This window comes from Bubalus bubalis, chromosome X (genome assembly GCF_019923935.1).
Source record: "Bubalus bubalis isolate 160015118507 breed Murrah chromosome X, NDDB_SH_1, whole genome shotgun sequence".
In the NCBI taxonomy this organism is placed as follows: Eukaryota; Metazoa; Chordata; class Mammalia; order Artiodactyla; family Bovidae; genus Bubalus; species Bubalus bubalis.
In genome coordinates this window covers 4,536,082-4,558,665 of record NC_059181.1, presented here as the reverse complement: position 1 = coordinate 4,558,665, position 22,584 = coordinate 4,536,082, and the positions used below count along the sequence as shown (strand labels likewise).

Genomic DNA, 22,584 nt, shown 5'->3' with positions numbered 1-22,584 from the left:
TGAATTCAGCCCTTTCCAAGCTTCAAATAAGCGATGGTGCCCTGAGATTCCCTGGGGCTCTGAGGGGCGTGTGAAGCCCAGCACAGGCACCGCTGTTATGATCTTGATTGCTTTCAGGGACTTGGCCACAAGAAAGGGTTCTGAGGTCCCCTGGCAGACAAGCCTCGAGAATGAGCACTCGGGGTCCCCAAGAACAAACGCGGGGACGATGCAAAGCCCACTGGGCTGTCCACAGAGGCATCAGAAGAACATTCTGCAGATAAAAGATGCTTAATCCCTCCCAACAGATGCCAGTTTGCTTTGCAAATCACATGCCCCTTTATGCAAGGATTCTTGTGGGTCTAGACCCATGACAAGCCTCCTGGGGACACATCCCTTATTCTGAGCTTGGAATGGTATCTTGCCTTGGTGGCTCATTGAGTACAATCTGCTTGAACTCTCCCGCCCCTTCTATTGGCTCTGACAGGGTGGGTTCCAACCCCAGCTATGCGATCTCCTAGCTGTGGGATGCTGGGCGTGGCTGTTAACCTCTCAGGGTCCCGTCTCCTCTTCTGATTTGCTGTTGTTTAGCTGCTCAGTCGTGTCCGACTCTTTTGCGACCCCATGGACTGTAGCCCGCCAGGCTCCTCTGTCCATGGAATTCTCCAGCCAAGGATACTGGAGTGGGTTGCCATTCCCTTCTCCAGCAGATCTTCCCCGACCCAGGGATCGAACCCAGGTCTCCTGCATTGCAGGCAGACTCTTTACCTTCTGAGCCACCAGGGGAGCCTGCCTTTGAATGTAAAGCTGCCAGCAGTCTAAGACGAGACCACTGCTTTCCAGCTGTTCTTCAACCTGTTGCCACTGCAATACAAGTCTTAAGACACTTTTTTCCAACCCCGCCATCTTCAAGATTCTTAAAGAACATGAACAACAAAATTTAAAGGGCTTCCACACACCGACTCTTAATTTATCACTCAGATTTTGATGGCCCTTGATGAATGTGGTTTAACTGCTTGTCTTGGCAAGATTAATTCTGTATGCATGTGGGACTCTGTGTATATACCATAGCAGCCAAATATAGTCATTTGGGGTTTTGGTCTTAGCAGCGTTTCCCACCACAAACTGCCACCTTGGGGTGCTTTGAGAGGCATTGCAGGACTTCCCTGGTGGCTCAGTGATAAAGAGTCCACCTGCCAAGGCCGGGGACACAGGTTGGATCCCTGATCTGGGAAGATTCCCTCGTGCCTCGGGGTAACCAAGCCCAGTAGCCTCAACTTCTGAGGCCACGTGCTGTAGCTACTGAAGCTCACACACCCAAGAGCCTGTGCTCCACAACAAGATAAAAGCAGGCACCGAAACAAGAGAGTAGCCCACGCAGCAAAGAAGACCCAGCACAGAGGAAAATAAAGAAAATAAAATTATCTTTTTTAAAAAGAAAAACAAGAAGCATTTCAAAGACTGCTCTGTTTCCCTCTGCTCTGAGCCACCCATACCGTCCCCTGGGACCCTCAGCTGACCCCCTCAGTAATCTTGATGTCATCTACCGAACGTGTTACAGGGAAGGGTGGATTTAGGTTCCTCCTTGGATCTGTTTCTTTGCCTTTAACCTTTGCTCTTCATTGCTTTGCTTATTCTAATCATTCATTGGAAGGACTGTTGCTGAAGTTGAAGCTCCAACACCTAAAGTGAAGAGCCAACTCATTGGAAAAGACTCTGATGCTGAGAAAGACTGAGGGCAAAGGAGAAGGGGATGACAGAGGTTGGATGGCATCACCGACTTGATGGACATGGGTTAACTAACATGGATACCTAAGTCAAAACTTAAAGCCACACTTTTTGAATACATGCTGAACAGGAAATTTAAGCTTAAAATTCCCATCGTCACGTAACCAAAATTACCCGTGTTCTAATAATGCTTTTGTGAGTTCTCCTAAAATGTAATGGCAATAATGATCTCAGATGATGATAAAGTTAAGCCATTCAATGTGCTGAGACAACTAAATTACAGAATCATTAGAATTACAGAATTATTTAATTATAGAGAAGACACTGCACATAAGAGCTGAAAGGGATTCATGTTTTAAGAGAGTGGACAGCGTTCTGGCTCTAATGTTTCGGAAAAATGAGTTTTTAACAAGTCTGGAATTGTAAGGTAGTGAAACCGTCAGCAGCCCAGTCGTGTCCGACTCTTTGTGACCCCGTGGACTGTAGCCCGCCAGGTTCCTCTGACCGTGGCATTTTCCAGGCAAGAATACTAGAGCTGGTTGCTATTTCCTTCTCCAGCGGGATCTTCCTGACCCAGGGATCGAACCCGGGTCTCCCGCATCACAGGCAGGTTCTTTACGGTCTGAGCCACCAGGGAAGCCTATATACGTGATCATTTTTAAAACCAGTGCTCACCCTTAGGGAAAAAAATAAATGAAGACTTCTCATCACCTCAATGTGCTGAGACAACCAAGTTACAGAATCATTAAAATTACAGAATTGTTCAATTATTATAGAGAAGACATTGTATATAAAAGCCAAAAGGGATTCATATTTTAAGAGTAGAAACAGCATTCTGGCCCCAATATTCAAGGATTATGGAGAATACATTGTATGTAAAAGCTTAAAGGGATTCATGTTTTAAAAGAGTAGAAACAGCATTCTGGCTGTAACGTTTTGGAAAAAATGAGTATTTAAGTCTGGAATTGTAATAGGTAGTGAGAGCATCAATTGCTCAGTCATGTCCAATTCTTTGCAACCCCATGGACTGTATGCAGCCCACCAGGCTCCTCTCTCCATGGGATTCTCCAGGCAAGAACACTGGAGTGGGTTGCCATTCCCTTTTCCAGGGGGTCTTCCCGACCCAGGAATCGAACCTGGGTCTCCTGCTTTATAGGTGGATTCTTCACTGTCTGAGCCACCAGGGAAATCTACGCATCTAACCTCATCAAGACAAACACGAGTTGGATCTCCCCAATGCTGCCACTCCATTCTAGGAGACGGGTACCAGTGTCCTGCTGGAAAGCTCTAGCTTCTCTGAGCGAGGAACACGGTGGACATCTGCTGTGTCTGCCAGTTGCCGTGGTGTAGACGCTCCCCACAAGGCTGACTTCCAGGTAGGAACATGTTCCCCACAAGCTGCTGAGATTCCTCAGCCGTCAGGGGCTGGCTCTGGCTCACTGCAGCCCTGGTGCTACATTTACAAACCCTGAGCCTAAATATCTCTCTTCTTTTCTAACCAAGTATCTGGAGTTCAAGATACTTTGGCATTCAAGGTGGCAATACCATTGCCTCTAAGAATTACGGAAAGCATCCCCCAGGTGGTGATGACCACAGTCTCCTACGAGCATAGATCTCACATGATCCAAGCCCATCTCTTCTAAACAGTAGTAGTTCAACATATGTGAATTGTCCACAGTCTCCTAACCAACTTAGATCTGAGATGATCCAAGTGATGTCCTCCAACTAGGACTGCTTTAAGTTCTATGCTGACCCACAGTCTCCTGCCGATATAGATCCAGAAGCGAAAACAGAGCGGGACCTTAAGGTCCTCAGCCTGCCTTTTGTCTGTGAAAAGCCTTGAGCCAAAGAATAAGTTTAGTCCGAGTTCAAGCAAATTCAAGGAAAGCTCAAAGGCTTTATGGAGAAGGGAATGGCAACCCACTCTAGGATTCTTGCTTGGAGACGCTCATGCACAGAGGAGCTTGGCGGGCTGCAGTCCATGGGGTTTCAAAGAGTCGGACATGACTGAGCAACTTCACTTTCACTTTTCACTTTCATGCATTGGAGAAGGAAATGACAACCCACTCCAGTGTTCTTGCCTGGAGAATCCCAGCGACGGGGGAGCCTGGTGGGCTACAGTCCATGGGGTCACAAAGAGTCAGACACGACTGAAGCGACTTAGCACCAAAGGCTATATAGATAATATTCTGAGCCAGGTCTCATGAGCGGCTTTATAGATACTGAAACCCCCACCAGGGGGAAGACGTTAACTCCATGACAGCCAGACCGTAGCCATGATCTAAGCTGCCCTAATTCCCGGAACTGGCCTCAAAGAAATGGAAACCAATCAACCCTGGGACTGAAGAGACTGCTCTGCTCTGCTAAGTCATCTCAGTCCTGTCTGACCCTTGGTGACCCCATGGACTGCAGCCCTCCAAACTTCTCTGTCCCTGGCATTCTCCAGGCAAGAATCCTGGAGTGGGTTGCCATGCCCTCCTCCAGGGGATCTTCCCCATCTAGGGATCGAACCCACGTCTCTTATGCGTCCTGCATCGGCAGGTGGGTTCCTTACCGCAAGCATCACTGGAGATAGTGAGACTGAAAGTTGAACTGTACCTAAAAGAATCAAGATGATCCTGATCAGACCACTGATGATCAGTTCAAGATGACCGTCAGGGCTGACTGTGCTGTTTCTGCAAGGAACCCCCCTCCCTCTGTCTATAAAACCTTTTACATTCTGACTGTCAGGGAGTCAGCCTTTGGACTTATGTCCCCCCCTCCACCGACCCCGGCTCAGAGCATCCCAAATAAAGCAAACTCTTCCTTCCCACCACCCTGCCCTCTCCAGCAGCCAGACTCCACTTTCGATTACGAGAAGATCTAAGCCATCTCTTCCAGCTAGTACTCATGCAGTACTAGTAATCCACTCATGTACTGCTAGTAATCTAAATGCAGGGCCGCCTCTTCCAACTAGGACTCATGCAGGAGTAGTAATCCTCACGGGCAAGGGACACTTCCTGAAACAAGTCTGCATTCCCTGCGGTTTGCCCAGCCTGCAGCTCCCCCGTGACCCAAGAGGCAAGCAACTTCCGGGCAGAGAACTCAGTATATTTTGCCCACCGACAGGTGTCCAGTCCAGCAGATGCCACGCAGTAGATGCTCAATAAATCCGTGTAGAACAAATGAGCAGACAAAGATTCTGAGCAAACAGCTGCAGGGAGCCACGAGGGACAGCCACAGCGGCCACCACCGTGCCTGAGTTTCAGGGCACGGTCTCCAAAGGAGACAAGATGACTGATTAAAAAAGAGAAACCCATGGTTTCCTCAGACCCGTTGACTAGATGGATGATTCCGGCATTGAAAGACCGTCATTTTCCCTCCTCTGTCGCTCGCTCGAGGCAGAAGACGGCAATGAGCTGCTTAAGAGGAAATGTCCTTGTGTCTGTCTCAGCAGCAAATTTGATCCCCGGGCCTGCTGCCTCTCAGCATCTGGGTCTGGTTTTTCTCACTTAGCCCTATTTTCTGCCCCTTCCTGTTTATTCCTCCACATAACTGTTTCCCCAGCCCCTGATCCAATATGTTCCTTCCGGCCCCTGTAAGTGGAGGCGGCTAGCTTTACTTAAATGCAATTCGGCAAGGTTCAGGACGTCTTTAAACAGCCAAGAGCCCCGGAAACTTGGTTTTTTCAGGCTCAGGATAAAAGGAAGCGGGAACGTAGACACACTGCTACGTTTAAGACGCATAACCGACAAGGACCTACTGTATAGCATGGACAACTCTGCTCAGTATCATGCAGCAAGCTACATGGGAAAAGCATGTGAAAAGGAACAGGTGTGTGTATGTGTATCACTGAATCACGGTGCTGTATACAGGAAACTGAGGTAACACTGTTCCTCAAGTATACTTCAATATAAAATAAAAAGCTAAAAAAAATACAGATGGGGAGGACCACATCTCTCCTTTATGAGATGGCTCAGATTTAAAAGAGATGGTTGGGTGGCATCACCGACTCAATGGACATGAGTTTGAGGAAACTCCAGGAGATGGTGATGGACAGGGAGGCCTGGCGTGCTGCAGTCCATGGGGTCGCAAAGAGTTGGACACAAGTGAGCGACTGAACTGAACTGACTCAGATTTAAATGCTGCCAGCTGTTTAGTCACCAAGTCACGTCCGACTCTTTGCGACCCCATGGACTGCAGCCCACCAGGCTCCTCTGTCCATGGGATTTCCCAGGCAAGAATATTGGAGTGGGTTGCTGTTTTTCCTCCCCCCAAAATGCTGCCAATTAACGTAAAAAAAGAGACATCATGCCTATGGACGTTAGGACCGATGGACACGTGGATAAGATAGGTAAATAGGGTCCTTCCGAGCCTAGAATTATGAGCGTGCAGTTTTGCTACATTCATCTTGCGGAAGTTATCAGAAGGAAGTCACACAGATTTAAAATGTAAAATCTTCCAGAAGTTATCTCAGGGCACTCTTCCAGATTTAAAGTATAAACTTTCAAGGGTAAACCTGGTCTGATTTCTGTGGACAAAGGAAGGATCACAATCTTCCACTTGAAAAATAACGGAGCAGCTGCTCTTTAAATGCTGCCTTGGGTAACTCGGCTGGGTGACGAGGATTGGGGTCAGGACTGCACTGAAATCCATTATGAGCATCCCCTGAATTTAAGAATGAGCCACCAGCTGGCGGTGTGGTGACCAGATGCTCTGGAAGAATCTCGCCTCTGGGAGCAGAACCCAAAACATTCTACAGAAAAGGAGAGCTTCATTCCCTCTCTCAAGAGGTAACTGAGAGTCTAACATCAGCATCGATCTCTAAGATATACAGTAGGGGTATAATAGGTGCTGGGTTCCCACAGACGCCTAGGCATCTCAGTGATGTGATGGTGTTGGTTCAGTCACTCAGTCGTGTCCGACTCTTTGTGACCCCATGGACTGCAGCACGCCAGGCCTCCCTGTCCGTCACCAATTCCTGGAGTCTACCCAAACTGATGTCCATTGAGTCGGTGATGCCATCCAACCATCTCATCCTGTGTCCTCCTACCGTCAATCTTTCCCAGCATCAGGGTCTTTTCTAAAGAGTCAGTTCTTTGCATCATGTGTCCAAAGTACTGGAGCTTCAGCTTCAGCATCAGTCCTTCCAGTGACTCTTCAGGACCGATTTCCTTTAGGATGGACTGGTTGGATCTCCTTGTACTGTGATTTTATGTTTACATGTATGAAAACCAGATGCGGGACTATCGCTACACATACGATCATCACTTGATTCCACTTGGTCCTTTAGGCTCGTTAGAAATGCACCCGTTGGGATGTCCGTGGTGGTTCAGTGGTTAAGAATCCGCCTGGCCATGCAGGAGACGCAGGTTTGATCCCTGGTCCAGGAAGATCCCACTTGCCATGGAACAACTGAACCTGTGTGCCTCAACTACTGAACCTGTGCTCGAGAGCCAAGGAGCCACAATTATTGAGCCCACGGGCCGCAACCACTGAAGCCTGAGTGCCCTACAGCTGCTGCCCTGCAACAAGAGAACCAACGGCAATCAGAAGCCTGTGAACTGCGAGCAGAGAGTGGCCCCTGCTCGCTGAAACTAGGGAAAGCCCCTGCAAAGCCACAGAGACCCAGTGCAACCAAAAACACATACTTGAATAAAGAAAAATTTTTAATAAAAGGAAATGCACTTTTATTTCTACTGTCAGCAGTCCCAAAGTACTGAGTACATCTTGTCACTGACAGACGTAACACACACTGGGTCTGGGAACCACGATGCCATCAATGCATCTGAGTGTTGTCTTAAACATCTACGGCTAGCAGACACACACAGAGAATCTGTGACCAAACAGACTGACAGATCGGCGGGTGATGACCCGCCACCTTTGAGGCTCAGGGGACAAGGTCAGGTAGACCTCTGAAAGCCACCCAGCACCAGTGCAAAGCTAGAAGACTGCAGGCAGGGGAGATGGCATTTGAGGGGCATCGCGGGAGGTGGGTAAGCATTAACCAGGAAGAAAAAGAAAGTCGTTCCAAGCAGAGGGAACTGCAAACAGAGACCAGCCATGCCAGAGCAGAGGGGCTCTTGGGCAGAAACTCAGACGGAATGTGGGACCAGGAGACGCAGCTGGGTGGCTGGCGGAGCGGGAAGGAAGGAGCTTCAGAACCCTGCTGACCACCTGGCACATCCTCTGCCCCCCCAGGAGGAAGGAGCCAGCAAGCACTGGCGTAGAGCTGGGCAACTGCCCTGGTCTGCCGAGACAACCGGGGTAACCAGCAGGCTCCAGAGAAGAGAGTAAGAACAGGAGGAAGGAGAAATCAAACCCAGCTTCTTTGCTGGGGGGAAGGGGGCATCTCGCGAGAGCAACGCCCGCTTGCAGTTTTATTCTCTTCCCCTGCCCCTCCCTGATGGCACGCAGCCCTCAAAGCGAGGTGGGGAAAGATACACGAGAGGAGAGATGTGTCTACTCACTGTTGGGTGGGTGCCAGCGCACGGCGTTCAGGTAGGAGTTGCAGTAGTGGAAGAGAAACTCGTGCTCCGATCGCTGGGTCTGCATCTGAAGCAAGGGCATCAGGTCCCGGCCATCGATGACCCTGGGGGATGAAGCAGGCGGGGCGTCAGATGGCCACGTCCGCCGGGGGGGTTAAGACACCCTGGCTTATCTGAGTTATCCTTCAGTACACGAAGGCGTGATGGGGCTACAAGGTGGTCGTTCAGCAAGGAACGCTGACTGACCATCGCCGGGCACCGTATGCCATGTAGGGAGGCAGGTCCGCTCTGCTCACACGTGAAACTCATTTCATCCTCAAAGCAAGAGTGTGAGTTGGGACCGTGATACGGAGACACGGAGTGATTCGCCCAATGCCATCACTGTCTCACGTCCGGGGGGTGGACCCACTCATGGGCATATACCCCGGAAAAAAAAACCCTAATTCAAAAAGACACAGACACTCCAGTGTTCACCACAGCCCTATTTACAACAGCCAGGACGTGCAAGCAACCCAGATGTCCACCGACAGATAAACTGATAAAGAAGATGTGCCGCATGTATACCGCGGAATACTACTCAGCCATGAAAAAGAACAAAGCTGCCTCATTTATAGAGATGTGGATGCACCAAGCGTCTGTCATACACAGTGAAGTAAGTCACGAAGAGGGAAACAAATACTGTCTATGAAGGCAGTATGGAATATGCCTTGGAAGACATATGGAATCGAGAAGGATGGTGCTGATGAACCCATTTGCAAAGCGGAAACAGATGTGCAGTCCTAGAGAACCGACTTGGGGACACAGGAGGGGAAGAAGGGGGTGGGATGACCTTCTGCTGGTTCTGCACCCACTTTTCTGCTTATTGCCTTGGCAGCTTTATTCACAAACTCCAGATCTGTTGAAAACAAGAATCTCTGACAATCTGCCTTTAAGAAAAAGATAACATATATAGTAGCATGGGGCCACTTAGACTGGATAGACTTCAATGAAAACAAAGTTCTAAATCCCAATGAAGTGATTTGCAAATAATGATGATGATGATATTAAATGTCCCGAGGATGGAAATATACTTAGACACATTTATATACCACACACATATGTGGCAGGCATGTTCATGCTCTCAAAGGTAAACATATCTCTTCAATGGTTATGCTGAAAGGAGGAAGTTTCCAGATGGCAAGGGATAACTGTAATACAACGAGTGATGAGCAAAATAAGACTGGAGGTTTGTCGGTTAGTCGCTAGGTCGTGTCCGACTCTTTGCGACCACATGGACTGCAGCCCACCAGGCTCCTCTGTCCATGGGATCTCCCAGGCAACAATACCGGAGTGGGTTGCCACTTCCTACTCCAGGGGATCTTCTGGACCCAGGTCTCAAACCTACGTCTCCTACACTGGCAGGCAGATTCTTTACCACTGAGCCACGTGGGAAGTCCCTTTTGGAGGTTAAGTAAAGTAAAAAAAAAAAAGTCTAAACTTTTGTTTTGAGTTGAAACATACATTAACACCCACTGGAGAAATTGAAGGCATTGATGCTCTGACGCCACTGCCTCTGAGACCTGGGGCAGAAAGACACCGGCAAAGAGTGAGATTGTTGAATTTGAGGGTTTTCTTTCTCTGATTAAAAACACTCCCAAGACAAACATCACAATGATAATGCTTATACGCGGAATCTAAAAAAAAAAAAAAAAGGCATAAATGAACTTACCTACAAAGCAGAAATAGAGTCACAAATGTAGAAAACAAATCTATAGCTACCAAAGAGGGGAAACGGGGGAGGGATCCATTGGAAGACTAGTATTGACGATACACAGTACCGTATACAAAAGTGAAAGAAAGTGAAAGTCGCTCAGTCGTCTCTGGCTCTTTGCGACTGTATAGTCCGTGGAATTCCCCAGGCCAGGCCAGAATACTGGAGTGGGTAGCCTTTCCCTTCTCTGGGGGCTCTTCCTAACCCAGGGATCGAACCCAGGTGTCCTGCATTGCAGGTAGATTCTTTACCAGCTGAGCCACCAGGGAAGCCCAAGAACACTGGAGTGATTAGCCTATCCCTTCTCCAGCGGATCTTCCCCACTCAGGAATCGAACCGGGGTCTTCTCCATTGCAGGTAGATTCTTAACCAACTGAGCTATCAGGGAAGCCATATATTACAGAGATACTAATAAGGACCTACGGTATAGCATCGGGAACTCTAGTCAATACCCTGTAATAATCTATATGGGAAAAGAATCTGAAAAAGAATAGATAATACCAGTGACTCAGAGGTAAAGAATTCGCCTGAAATGCAGGACACATGGGAGACTTCGATCCCTGGGTCCGAAGATCCCCTGGAGGAGGAAACGGCAACCCACTCCCAACATTCTTGCCTGGAAAATCCCATGGACAGAAAAGCCTGGTGGGCTGCAGTCCATGGGGTCGCAAAGAGTCGGACAGGACTGAAGCGACTGAGCACACAGCACATGTATAAACGAACCACTTTGCTGCTCAGCAGAAACTAACACCACACTGTAAATGAACTACATTCCAACAAAAGCTTAAAAAAAAAGAAAAAAACCCCAACACTCTATGTCCATCCTTTCCTACTATGAGAAACTGGAACTTAAAAAAAAATTATTTATTTTAATCGGAGGCTAATTACTTTACCATATTGTGGTGGGTTTTGCCATACGTTGACATGAATCAGCCACGGGTGGACACATGTTCCCCATCCTAAGCCCCCCTCCCACCTCCCTCCCCATCTCATTCCTCAGCGTTGTCCCAGAGCACCAGCTTTGAGTGCCCTGCTTCATGCATCGAACTTGTCCTGGTCATCTATTTCACATATGGTAATATACATCTTTCAGTGCTATTCTCTCAAATCATCCCACCCTCGCCTTCTCCCACTGAGTCCAAAAGTCTGTTCTTTACATCTGTGTCTCTCTAGCTGCCTTGCATAGCGGGTCATCCTTACTTGCTCATATAATTTGGGTGAGCACTCTTGAGAGGCCCGATGTCCCTCAGGCTTTTTCTTCCTTTCTTTCTTGTTTTGGTGGTGCCTTTTGGTGTCACTAAAACCCTCATAAAGTAATTATAGCCTTGCTGCTGAGTGCCTGTCTGGCACCCACCCTGCATGATCCGCCACGCGCTCCGCCAAAGTCCACAGAACTGAAAATACTCCATTACTGCTAAGTTAAAAATAAGAACAAAAGACAGAATTGGCTCGCTTTCAAAGCCTGCTTGCTATTTGCCACGAGAGGAACAGGGTAGACAGACAATTCTATCGAAAAGCAGTGTGTGCTCTGAATACCCTTTCTATGCTGAAATGGCAGGTATTGTGAAATTTCCACAAAGACTCAGTCCTTAAAACCGAAAGCGAAAGTGGCTCAATCGTGCCTGACTCTTTGCGACCCCATGGACTGTATCCATGGGATTCTCCAGGCCAGAACCCTGGAGTGGGTGGCCGTTCCCTTTTCCTGGGGATCTTCCCAACCCAGGGATCGAACCCAGGTCTCCCACATTGCAGGTGGATTCTTTACCAGCTGAGCCATTGCGGAAGCCCGTCCTTAAGACTATGAGATCCTAAAGAGGTGGAAAGGAAGCAAGGGATGAGGAGAAAGGAGCAGAGAGGAGGATTGGAGCATGAAAAATTCTGGGCTAAGAATTCTGAGGTTGAGATGGACCCCAGCTCCCTCCATCACCTTTTTGTCCACATGGAGGTAAGGCCTTTCCAAGAAGGTTCAAGACTGGCAACGGATTTCCTTTTCCCCCAATCAATCTCTACCTCGCTTTTTCATTTTATTCTCTTACAAAAAATCTTTTATGTTTACATTGCAGTATAGTCAGTGAACAATGCTGTGTTAGTTTGCAGGTGAACACTGAAGGAACTCAGCCATATGTGTACATGTGTCCCTTCTCCCCTGAACTCCCCTCCATCCAGGCTACCGCGTGACACTGAGCAGAGTTCCCTGTGCTGGACAGCAGGTCCTTGCTGGTTCTCCATGTTAAATACAGCAGTGTGTCCATGTCCATCCCAGACTCCCTAACTGTCCCTTCCCTCAGGCAACCATAAGCTATGTCTGTGAATCTGTTTCTGTTTTGTTAAGGAAATTCATTTGCGTCATTTCTTTCTATAATACATTCCACATATAAGGCATGCCATACGATATTTCTCCTTCTCTGTCTGACTTGGCTCACTCAGTATGAGAATCTCTAGGTTCCACCCGTGTGGACCTAGAGATAATAATAAATAATAAATGGCATTATTCTACCTCTGTTTCTGGAAGCTTTGTTTCATCATATGCCCACAAAACTCAGCACTTAAGAACACGGGAATTAGAACCATTTTCTTAAGATCAGTATCTCATGACTAAACTGGGCCTTGATCCTACAAAGGGGGACTTAATAATGATAAAAGAAATCTCCAAGTCTCAGAAACTTGCTTTCTTACTTCCAAGCAAAAGATTTAAGTCTTTTTCTATTTTTTTTAAGGAGAGAAGCAACGTCTGTTTTGCAACCTTCTTCTTCCTTGCAATGCAGAGAGAGGTCTCATTTTTAATATTTTTTTATATCCTGCATCTAACGTGCTCTTTCCTGGAAGCAGGTAATAAATCACGCGGTGATGGAAACCACCGTTGAACAGTGCTGCAGAAATATGGCTTGTCAAAAAAAGGCTCATTTCTGCCATGAAAAATGGAAAGTGATTCTACTGAGCTAAACTTAAAAACAGTGTCTGAGCTATCAAAATAGTTGGGATGGCTGGAATGGAAATGTTCCTAAACATCACATTTTGTGGCAGAGTGGCCCGTACACTCTCAAAATCACACACAGCATCCCCATTCTATTCAGTTCAGTTCAGTCCCTCAGTCTTCTGACTCTTTGTGACCCCATGGACTGCAGCACGCCAGGCCTCCGTGTCCATCAGCAATTCCCAGAGCTTGCTCAAACTCATGTCCTTTGAGTCGGTGATGTCATCCAACCATCTCATCCTCTGTCATCCCCTTCTCCTCCCGCCTTCAATCTTTCGCAGCATCAGGGGGTCTTTTAATTTTCCAGTCCTGTGGCCACTGCTGAGTTTTCCAGATTTGCTCGTATATTGATTGCAGTACTTTCACAGAGTCATCTTTCAGGATTTGAAATAGCTCAACTGGAATTCCATCATCTCCACTAGCCTTGTTCATAGTGATGCTTCCTAAGGCCCACTTGACTTTGCATTCCAGAATGTCTGGCTCTAGGTGAGTGATCACACCATTGTTGTTATCTGGGTCATGGAGATCTTTTTGTATAGTTCTTCTGTGTATTCTTACCACCTCTTCTTAATATCTTCTGCTTCTGTTATGTCCATATCATTTCTGTCCTTTATTGAGCCCATCTTTGCATGAAATGTTCCCTTGGTATCTCTAATTTTTTTGAAGAGATCTCTAGTCTTTCCTATTCTATTGTTTTCCTCTATTTTTTTTCATTGATCATTGAAGAAGGCGTTCTTATCTCTTCTTGCTATTCTTTGGAACTCTGCATTCAGATGGATATATCTTTCCTTTTCTCCTTTGCCTTTAGCTTCTCTTCTTTTCTCAGTTATGTGTAAGGCCCCATCAGACAACCACTTTGCCTTTTTTGCATTTCTTTTTCTGGGGGATGGTCTTGATCCCCGCCTCCTGTACAATGTCACGAACGCCCGTCCATAGTTCTCTACGGGAATTGTCTGATTGGACTTCTCTGTCAACGAACTCAAGCTTTCATAGCATGTTTGCAGGACAGCCGCGGCTACAAACTTGGATGTGTTCTCTCCTGGCGTCTGCTCACTTCTATGAAAAACGTGCTCATCTGAGATTGTGTTCCGGGTGGCTCAGACGGTAAAGCATCTGCCTACAATGCGGGAGACCCAGGTTCGATCCCTGGGTCAGGAAGATCCCCTGGAGAAGGAAATGGCAACCCACTCCAGTACTCTTGCCTGGAAAATCCCATGGTAGGCTAGAGTCCATGGGGTTGCAAAGAGTCAGACACAACTGAGCGATTTCACTTTCACTAACTTGGAAAGTGAGTTGGTTCTCCCCCTGGGGTCCTGACCCCTGACAACCACGAGGATATTAACAGTTTAATATCAAGGAGTGTCGCGGCCAAATTTCAGTTTTCAGAAATTCCAATTCAATAGCTTGGGGGGACTGTCTCTTTCTTTAACATTAAATTAACTAATTTTGGGGTGCTGTGCCGGGTCTTCCTTGCTGCACAGGTTTTCCCGAGTTGGGGGGCTCCTCTCTAGCTGCGGTACGGGGGCTTCTCATCACGGAGGCTTATCTTGCTGTGGAGCACAGTGTCTAGGGCCTGGACACTTCCACAGTGGTCGTGCTCAGGCTGAGTTGCTCTGTGGCACGCAGGATCTTTCCAAACCAGAGACTGAACCCATGTCCCCTGCATTTGCAGACAGATTCTTTTTTAAAAAATATATACATATATTTGTTTTAACTGGAGGATATTTACTTTGCAATATTGTCACCTTAGAATATTGTGATGGTTTTCCCCATACATCCACATAAATCAGCCACAGGAACACATGAGTCACCCCCATCCTGAACCCCGCCCCCGTCACCTACCTCCCCACCATATTCCTCCAGGTTGTCCCAGGGCACCAGCTTTGAGTGCCCTGCTTCATGCATGAACTTGCACCGATGATCTGTTTCACATATAGTAATACACATGTTTCAATGCTGGTCTCTCAAATCATCCCACCCTCGCCTTCTCCCACAGAGTCCAGAAGTCGGTTCTTTACATCTGTGTCTCTTTTGCTGCTCTGTACATAGGATCGTTGGTACCATCTATCTGGATTCCATATTGTACGTTAATATATGGTATTTGTCTTTCTGACTCACTTCACTCTGTATCATAGGCTCCGGGTTCAGCCACCTCATTAGAATGGACTCAAATGGACCCTTTTCCATAGCTGAGTAATACTGCATCATGTATACCTACCACAACTTCCTTACCCGTTCATCTGCCTATGGACACCTAGGTTGGCAGATGGAGTCTTCACTACGGAGCCACCAGGGAAGCCAAGGTGACTTTCATGTAACTGAAAAGGGCATGTAACTTTTCAGAGGGACAGTGATGTCATTCCCCATGAATGCTCCATCTCTCTCTGCTCTGAAACCAGGGAATCATCTACCTTGGGATGTTCCCACGACCTGCCTTTGCCTGGATCACCCTAAGAAGGATTTGGTCATCATAACAGAAGGGGAAGCTTTGGGGGACTGACAAAGAGGTTAACTTGGGGGTACACTATCAATTACCTTTTGCCAGATTGCAAACAAAGTGATTCTTTTTTTTTCAGTGTAGAATAGGAAAGGAAACATTTGTAGGAGAAAGCACATAGATCTTTGACGAACTAAGGCAAATCCCAAGTGCCCAGAAAGTCACTTGCATCATGAAAGCAACATCTCTGCTTGTAAACATTCGACACTCTGATGTATATGAACAGAAAGCAAGCTCATTCACAAGGAGTTTCATGTGCATGAAGAGCTGCAACTCTTATTCTGCAAAACGGAGCTGAACTAGGTAGAGCTCACTGAACCGTTTCATTTCAGGGCTCAAGGACATCCAACCAGTCCATTCTGAAGGAGATCAGCCCTGGGATTTCTTTGGAAGGAATGATGCTAAAGCTGAAACTCCAGTACTTTGGCCACCTCATGCGAAGAGTTGACTCATTGGAAAAGACTCTGATGCTAGGAGGGATTGGGGGCGAGAGGAGAAGGGGATGACAGAGGATGAGATGGCTGGATGGCATCACTGACTCGATGGACGCGAGTTTGAGTGAAGTCTGGGAGTTGGTGATGGACAGGGAGGCCTGGCGTGCTGTGATTCATGGGGTTGCAAAGAGTCGGACATGACTGAGCGACTGAACTGAAATGAACTGATGGAAGAAGTCTTGTGTGGTCACCCAGCTACATATCAGCAAAAAAAATTTTTTTTTTTAATCTTGTTTTGCTGTTGCTGGTGGCCATACCTCATGGCTGGCAGGATCTCAGTTGCCTTCTCAGGGACTGAACCTGGGTCATGGCAGTGAAAATCGGGAGTCCTAACCACCAAGCCATCAGGGACCTCCCCAACATCAGCCAAACTTACTGGGAGAACTAAGTCTCTCCCTCTGCCTTCATGACACATAAGTGATATCAAACATTTGGATTTCTTTCCAAAACTTGAAAAAAAAAAGAAATAGAATTCTAATTATGGAATGTGTATGTCTGTGTTAGTTGCTCGGTCGTGTTCAACTCTTTGCAACCCCATGGACTTTAGCCTGCCAGGCTCCTCTGTCCATGGGATTCTCCAGGCAAGAACACTGGAGTGAGTTGTCATTTCCTTCTTCAGGGCATCTTCCCGACCCAGGGATTGAACTTGGGTCTACTGCACTGTAGGGAAGAGGAGACCTAAATATTTCACGACTACAGAGTGACTTTGGAGAACTGTGAACCTGTCCTTCCCTCCTAGCACTATGATCTGTGGCCAGAATTGAGGTGTCTTCCAAAGGTGCAGCCACCTACGGCATGCTGAACTCTGTATTACCACCCTGAAAGAGCATACGCCCACGATGCTAATATTCTGTCTGCTTGCAAAGATGAGGCCAACAGAAAGGTTTTCACTTTATTGCTTTGTTATATTTAGGTAGTATATTTCTGTGGCTTATGTGTGTTTTCTTTTTTGGAAATTTTTATTGGAGTATAGTTGTTTTACAGGTGGTGTTAGCCTCCACTGTACAGCAAAGTGAATCAGCTACATGTATGAAAAAGTGAAACTTAGTCACTCATTCATGTCTGACTCTTTATGGCCCCCCATGGACTGTAGCCTGCCAGGCTCCTCTGTCCATGGGATTCTCCAGGCAAGAAGACTGGAGTGGGTTGCCATTCCCTTCTCCAGGGGATCTTCCTAACCCAGGGATTGAACCTGGGTCTCCTGAATTTCAGGCAGCCGCTAGGGAAGCCTAGCTTTATGTACATCCCCTCTTTTTTGGATTTCCTTCCCACTTAGGTCAGCAAAGAGCATCGAGCAGAGATCCCTGCAGTATACAGTGGGGCCCCATTAGTTATCCATTTTATACATGGCATCAATACTGTAGGGGCTTCCCAGGTGGCTCAGTGGTAAAGAATCCACCTGCCAATGCCGGTTGATCCCTGAGTCAGGAAGATCCCCTGGAGGAGGAAACAGCAACCCACTCCAGTATTCTTGCCTGGAGACTCCCATGGACAGAGGAGCCTGGTGGGCTACATGACTGAGTGACTGAATACACACGCATGGATAAATAGGAGAATATTATCCAACTGTCACTACTGAGAAGTTGTAATAAGGTTTTCCTTATAATGACATTTTCCATGAAAGGGCAATAATAAGCCTCTGAGCAGAATTCTCAACCTCAGCAGTACTGACATATTGGTCTGGATCACTCCTTCTCATTGGTGGGGGGGGATGGGTGGGGGAGATTGTCTCCCGGGGTCGTCCCCCAAACTGTGGGCTGTTGAGGGGCATCTCTGGCCTCCACCCACAAGATGCCAGCAGCATCGTGAGTCCTGACAATCAAAAATGTCTCCAGACATTGGTAAACGGCCCCTGGGAGGAACAGTCACCCCAGGTGAAAACCATCCCTTTAGATGATCAAAGTCACCGGGGCAGACATACGAGGGTGTTTTCCGGACCTGGTTGCTAACATTATCTAAACAGAACACTGAGAACTCATTTTATTCCCATGAGTGACATGGAAGCAGATTTCTGTTTTCTTTTCTTTGCGGCCTTTAGGATGACAATGACATCTAAGAGGGACCTCCACGCAGACACAGTATCACTGGGTTGAGTAAGACCACCAGCGATGGTCCATAGGAAGAACCTTCAATATTCAGAAAGGGGTCTACTGAAGATACCTGCTCACACAGAAAAGACTTGGGTCTGATTAACAGGGGTGGGGGCTGGCTTCCTCCATCAACAGACGCATGTGAGAAAACCAGGTTGACCTGCATCGCTCTCAGGCTGGGGTGGGAAGGAGGTGCCGGCAGTGAGATTTCCCTTTAAGAATCTCCCTCTTTGCCTCTGAGCTTCTGCCTTCCCTGGCCTCTTCCCAGTGAGATGGAAAACCATTTAAAGATGCTCTGAGAGCCCGAGGAACGTCCCTGGTGGTCCAACGGTTAAGAATCCACCTTGAAATGCAGGGGACACGGGTTCGATCCCCAGTTGGAAAACTAAGATCCCATATGCCTTCAAGCAAATAACCCTGCATGCCACAATTAAAATCTGCAGGTCACAATTAGAGAGTTTGCATGCTGCACTGGAAGATTCCACAAGACGCAGTGGAGATGCTGAGGGCCCCAACTACAACCCGATGTGGCCAAAAAAAAAAAACACTATGAGAGAAAAGAGCAGTGATGATATGATATCATCAGCCAAGAATGGATGCTTTTGAACTGTGGTGCCAGAGAAGACTCGAGAGTCCCTTGGACTGCAAGGAGATCCAACCAGTCCATCCTAAAGGAGATCAGTCCTGAATATTCACTGGAAGGACTGATGCTGAAGCTGAAATTCCAATACTTTGGCCACCTGATGGGAAGAGCTGACTCACTGGAAAAGACCCTGATGCTGGGAAAGATTGAAGGCAGGAGGAGAAGGGGATGACAGAGGATGAGATGGTTGGATGGCATCACCGACCGATGGACATGAGTTTGAGTACACTCCGGGAGTTGGTGATGGACAGAGAAGCCTGGCGTGCTGCAGTCCATGGGGTCACAAAGAGTCGGACAGAACTTAGCGGCTGAACAATAACAGCAATCTGAACTGTCTGTGTGTACTCTTCCCAATACTATTCACATTTATACCAAAAAGAACCAGGGCTAAAGAGCAGATAAAAGAAGCGGGGAGACTTCTGATTGTCTACAAGAAAAAACATTTGGGACTTTCCTGGTGGTCCAGTGGTTAAGACTCCACGCTTCCACTGCAGGGGGCCACAGGTTCGATCCCTGGTTGGGGAACTAAAAATCCCTCATGCCACATAGAGTGGAGAAATATATAAAATAAAATCGCTTAAAAAAAAAAAAGAAGAAGAGACTTTTGATGAGTTCCCACTGCCGAGTTTTCCATCATTAGAGCAAAGGCAGACTAGTGTGACTGGAGGGTAAGATCTTCAAAGCCCCCCTTCAGCCTTCAAAGTGATGACCCTCTAACCCCCGACGGAGATTAAATGCAGGAGTTGCAGTAACTCTTTTTCTTTATGGTGGATGAAGCACAAGGGACAAGTATTCACACCTCTCACTTGCCAGCCTCTGACGCTTTCCATCTTCACATCAACCCATTTGAGGGCGTGCAAGGCTGAACCCATCTGCAGGAGAAGAAACCAAGGCCCAGGAAGTTCGGGGCTTTGGCAGCTGTTAAAACAGCCAAGATGCGAAGCCCTGCATGCAGTACGGCTCCAGGATCTCTCTTCTTCTCCAGAGCACCAGCTGCTCTCCAGGTGTGGTTCAGAGACCCGCAGGGATTCTGAGATCTATCAGGAGGTCTACGAGCTGAAACGATCTCCATGGTGATTCAAAACATTCTTTGATCTCTCGCATCACAGGTCTTTCACGAGTTCATGGCGCGGGTCTCTCCCCAGCGGCTCCGTCATCACTCTGCCAGCCGACTAAATGCTTGCTTGGGTGCTCTTGCGTTTAAAGACTCTGATTTGAATATCTGATTACTAATATGGCAAACACAGATGGATCCCACCCGCAGAAGCAGAGCACCTTTGGATTCCTCGATCGGTGAAGTGTTTGTGAGGGTCTTGAGACCAGAACTCCATGAAAACAATTAATCAGCATGTCTCACTTAGAACTCTGCAGATGGGTCATAACACATAAGAAGGGCTACACTCTATAATTTCACCTTTCTCATTTGTGTGTGTGTGTGTGTGTGTGGTGTGGGCACACTTCTGGCAGAAGGTATACCCAATGTAGAAATTTGGAAAAAAGAAAAAAAAGGTAAGAGTGAACCAAGCTTGCACACAAAGGAGCTGAGCAAACCTCCACCTGGACTGAGCTCTGGTCGAGCTGTTGTTTTTGTCCCTGTTTTCTGGTCTCTGCTGGGTTCCTGTGGCAGCTGAATTTAAATCAGATTTGTGGCCCACGTGCCCCCATCACCTGCCACCTGACTAAGGAAAACAATTAATCAGCATGCCTCACTCAGAACTCTTCAGATGGGTCGTAACACTTAAGGAGAAACCGTTGGCAATGTCATCGGAAGTTGTATTTAAATGGAAGAGAAAGAAGTTTCATTTAGAACCTGCTGGATGAAGACATGCTGGGGAAACAGGCCTGATGGAGCAGCCAGCTGTCTTTCTCGGTGCTCCTGCAGCAAAGAGCTGCTGGGTGGGGTTGGGAGGAGGTGTGTGTGATGCGAGGAGCAGGGTTACTCTGTTCAGCTGCCCTGCTGCAAGCCGATGAGACAGAGAGAGACAGAGGGAGAGAAAATCTATCGAATGCCAAAAGAGGGAGGCTCAGCTAAAGACTGCAATCCCATTCCTGGGTATGTACCATACAGTCCATGGAATTCTCCAGGCCAGAATACTGGAGTGGGTAGCCGTTCCCTTCTCCAGGGCAATCTTCCTAACTCAGTGATTGAACCCAGGTCTCCTGCATTGTGCATTCTTTACCAGCTGAGCCACCAGGGAAGCCCATCGCAATTGTAAAAGACACATGTAGTCCAGTGTTCACTGCAGCATTATTTACAACAGCCAGGACATGGAAGCAACCCAGCTGTCCATCTAAAGGTGAATGGATAAAGAAGAAGTGGGACATGTATGCGATGGAATATTACTCAGCCATGAAAAAGAACAAAATTGGATCTTTCCTAGAGACGCGGATGGACCCAGAGACCAGAAGAAATTAAGTCAGCTGATACGAATATTAGATATTGATGCATATACGGAATCCAGAAAAATGTTAGAGATGAACCCATTTGCAGGGAAGGGATACAGATGAAGATGTAGAAAATAGATTTTGGACACAGAAGGGGGAGGAGATGATGGGATGAATCGAGAGAGCAGTGCTAACATATATACACGACCATGTGTAAAATAGACAGCGAGTGGGAAGCTGCTCTATAGCACCGGGAGCTCAGCCCGGGGCTCTGTGATGACCTAGAGGGGAGGGACGGGGGGTGGGAGGGAAGCTCAAGAGGGAGCGGGTATATGTATCCTTATAGCCGATTCACACTGTGGTACAGCAGAAACCAACACAACATCGTGAAACAATTATTCTCCGATTAAAAAAATGCAGATCCAACACGATAGGGAAATAAATTTTGAACAAAAGAACACAACACAAAACAAAGAAACGGAGCATCCATCCCCGTCAGGCCTCGGACTTTGTTTTGCCCTGGGATAAGCGGATGGACAGAGCCCTGCTTGCCCACCAGAGCCACCAGGGAAGCCCAAGAAGACTGGAGTGGGTAGCCTATCCCCTTCTCCAGGGGATCTTCCCGACCCAGGAATCGAACCGGGGTCTCCTGCATTGCAGGCAGATTCTTTACCAGCTGAGCCATCAGGGAATCCCCGTAACCCATCAGTTATGTTCCGTAACTGGGCGTGGATGACCGGTCCAGTTGCAGGCAGCCTGCCACAGAGCAGGTGAACCAGAGCTCCCCTGCCTGCACAACGTGAGTGAGAGCATCCCAGGGAGCTGGGAGTCACGGTACCTGTCTTGTGGCAGAGGAGACCCCGCAAGTTTGGCCACCGTGGGAAAGATGTCCATGTTGCTGGTGGGCTCATCAATCTCCAGGCCGGCCTGGATCACTCCCGGCCACCGGACGATGCCAGGAACCCGGATGCCTCCTTCCCAGTTGTTGGCTTTTCCCCCTGGAATGCAGAAGGAGAGGCGTCAAGGACATCTGTCTTTCCAAAACTGGCCAGCAGTACCCTCTTCAACACTCGACCTGGGGCGGCCAGTCTGGAAGAACTAAGTGCTTTGACGACAGGGATGGGACGAGAATCTCCTAGTATCTGCGGCTTCCCTGAGGGCTCGAGTGGGAAAGAACCTGCCCCCCAAAGCGGGAGACACGGGTTCCATTGCTGGTCTGGGAAGATCCCACATGCCTCAGGGCAACTAAGGCTGTGAGCCACAAGTATTGAGCCTGTGGTTAAAGCTCGGGGGCCGGAATGACGGAGGCCAGGAGCTGCAGCTACTGACGTCCGAGTGTCCTGCAGCCCGTGCTCCGTGACAGGAGAAGGCACTGCAACGAAAAGTCTGAGCACGGCCACGAGAGAGCAGCCCGCAGTCTGCACAGCCAGAGAAAAGCCCGGGTACCCATGAAGACCCAGCACACCCAAAAATACAGGAAATCATTAAGAAATACATTATGTCTGTTGTGAAGAAAAATATATACAATATATAAAGTTATATATGATAATAACAATATGCAATATATATAATATATA

At 47.8% G+C, this 22,584-nt stretch overlaps 1 protein-coding gene across 3 annotated transcripts in view; it reads right to left on the bottom strand.

Moving 5' to 3' along the window:
• STS (steroid sulfatase) overlaps window positions 1–22,584 on the bottom strand; it is a 160,473-nt gene that overhangs the window by 3,983 nt on the left and 133,906 nt on the right. For all 3 annotated transcript variants that reach the window (XM_025277035.3, XM_025277038.3, XM_044937368.2), the window contains 2 exons: window positions 21,846–22,005; window positions 8,157–8,278 (listed from right to left, as the gene is read on the bottom strand). In XM_025277035.3, coding sequence (XP_025132820.3) covers window positions 8,157–8,278; window positions 21,846–22,005 — 282 coding nt within the window. The remainder of the gene's footprint in view (window positions 1–8,156; window positions 8,279–21,845; window positions 22,006–22,584) is intronic.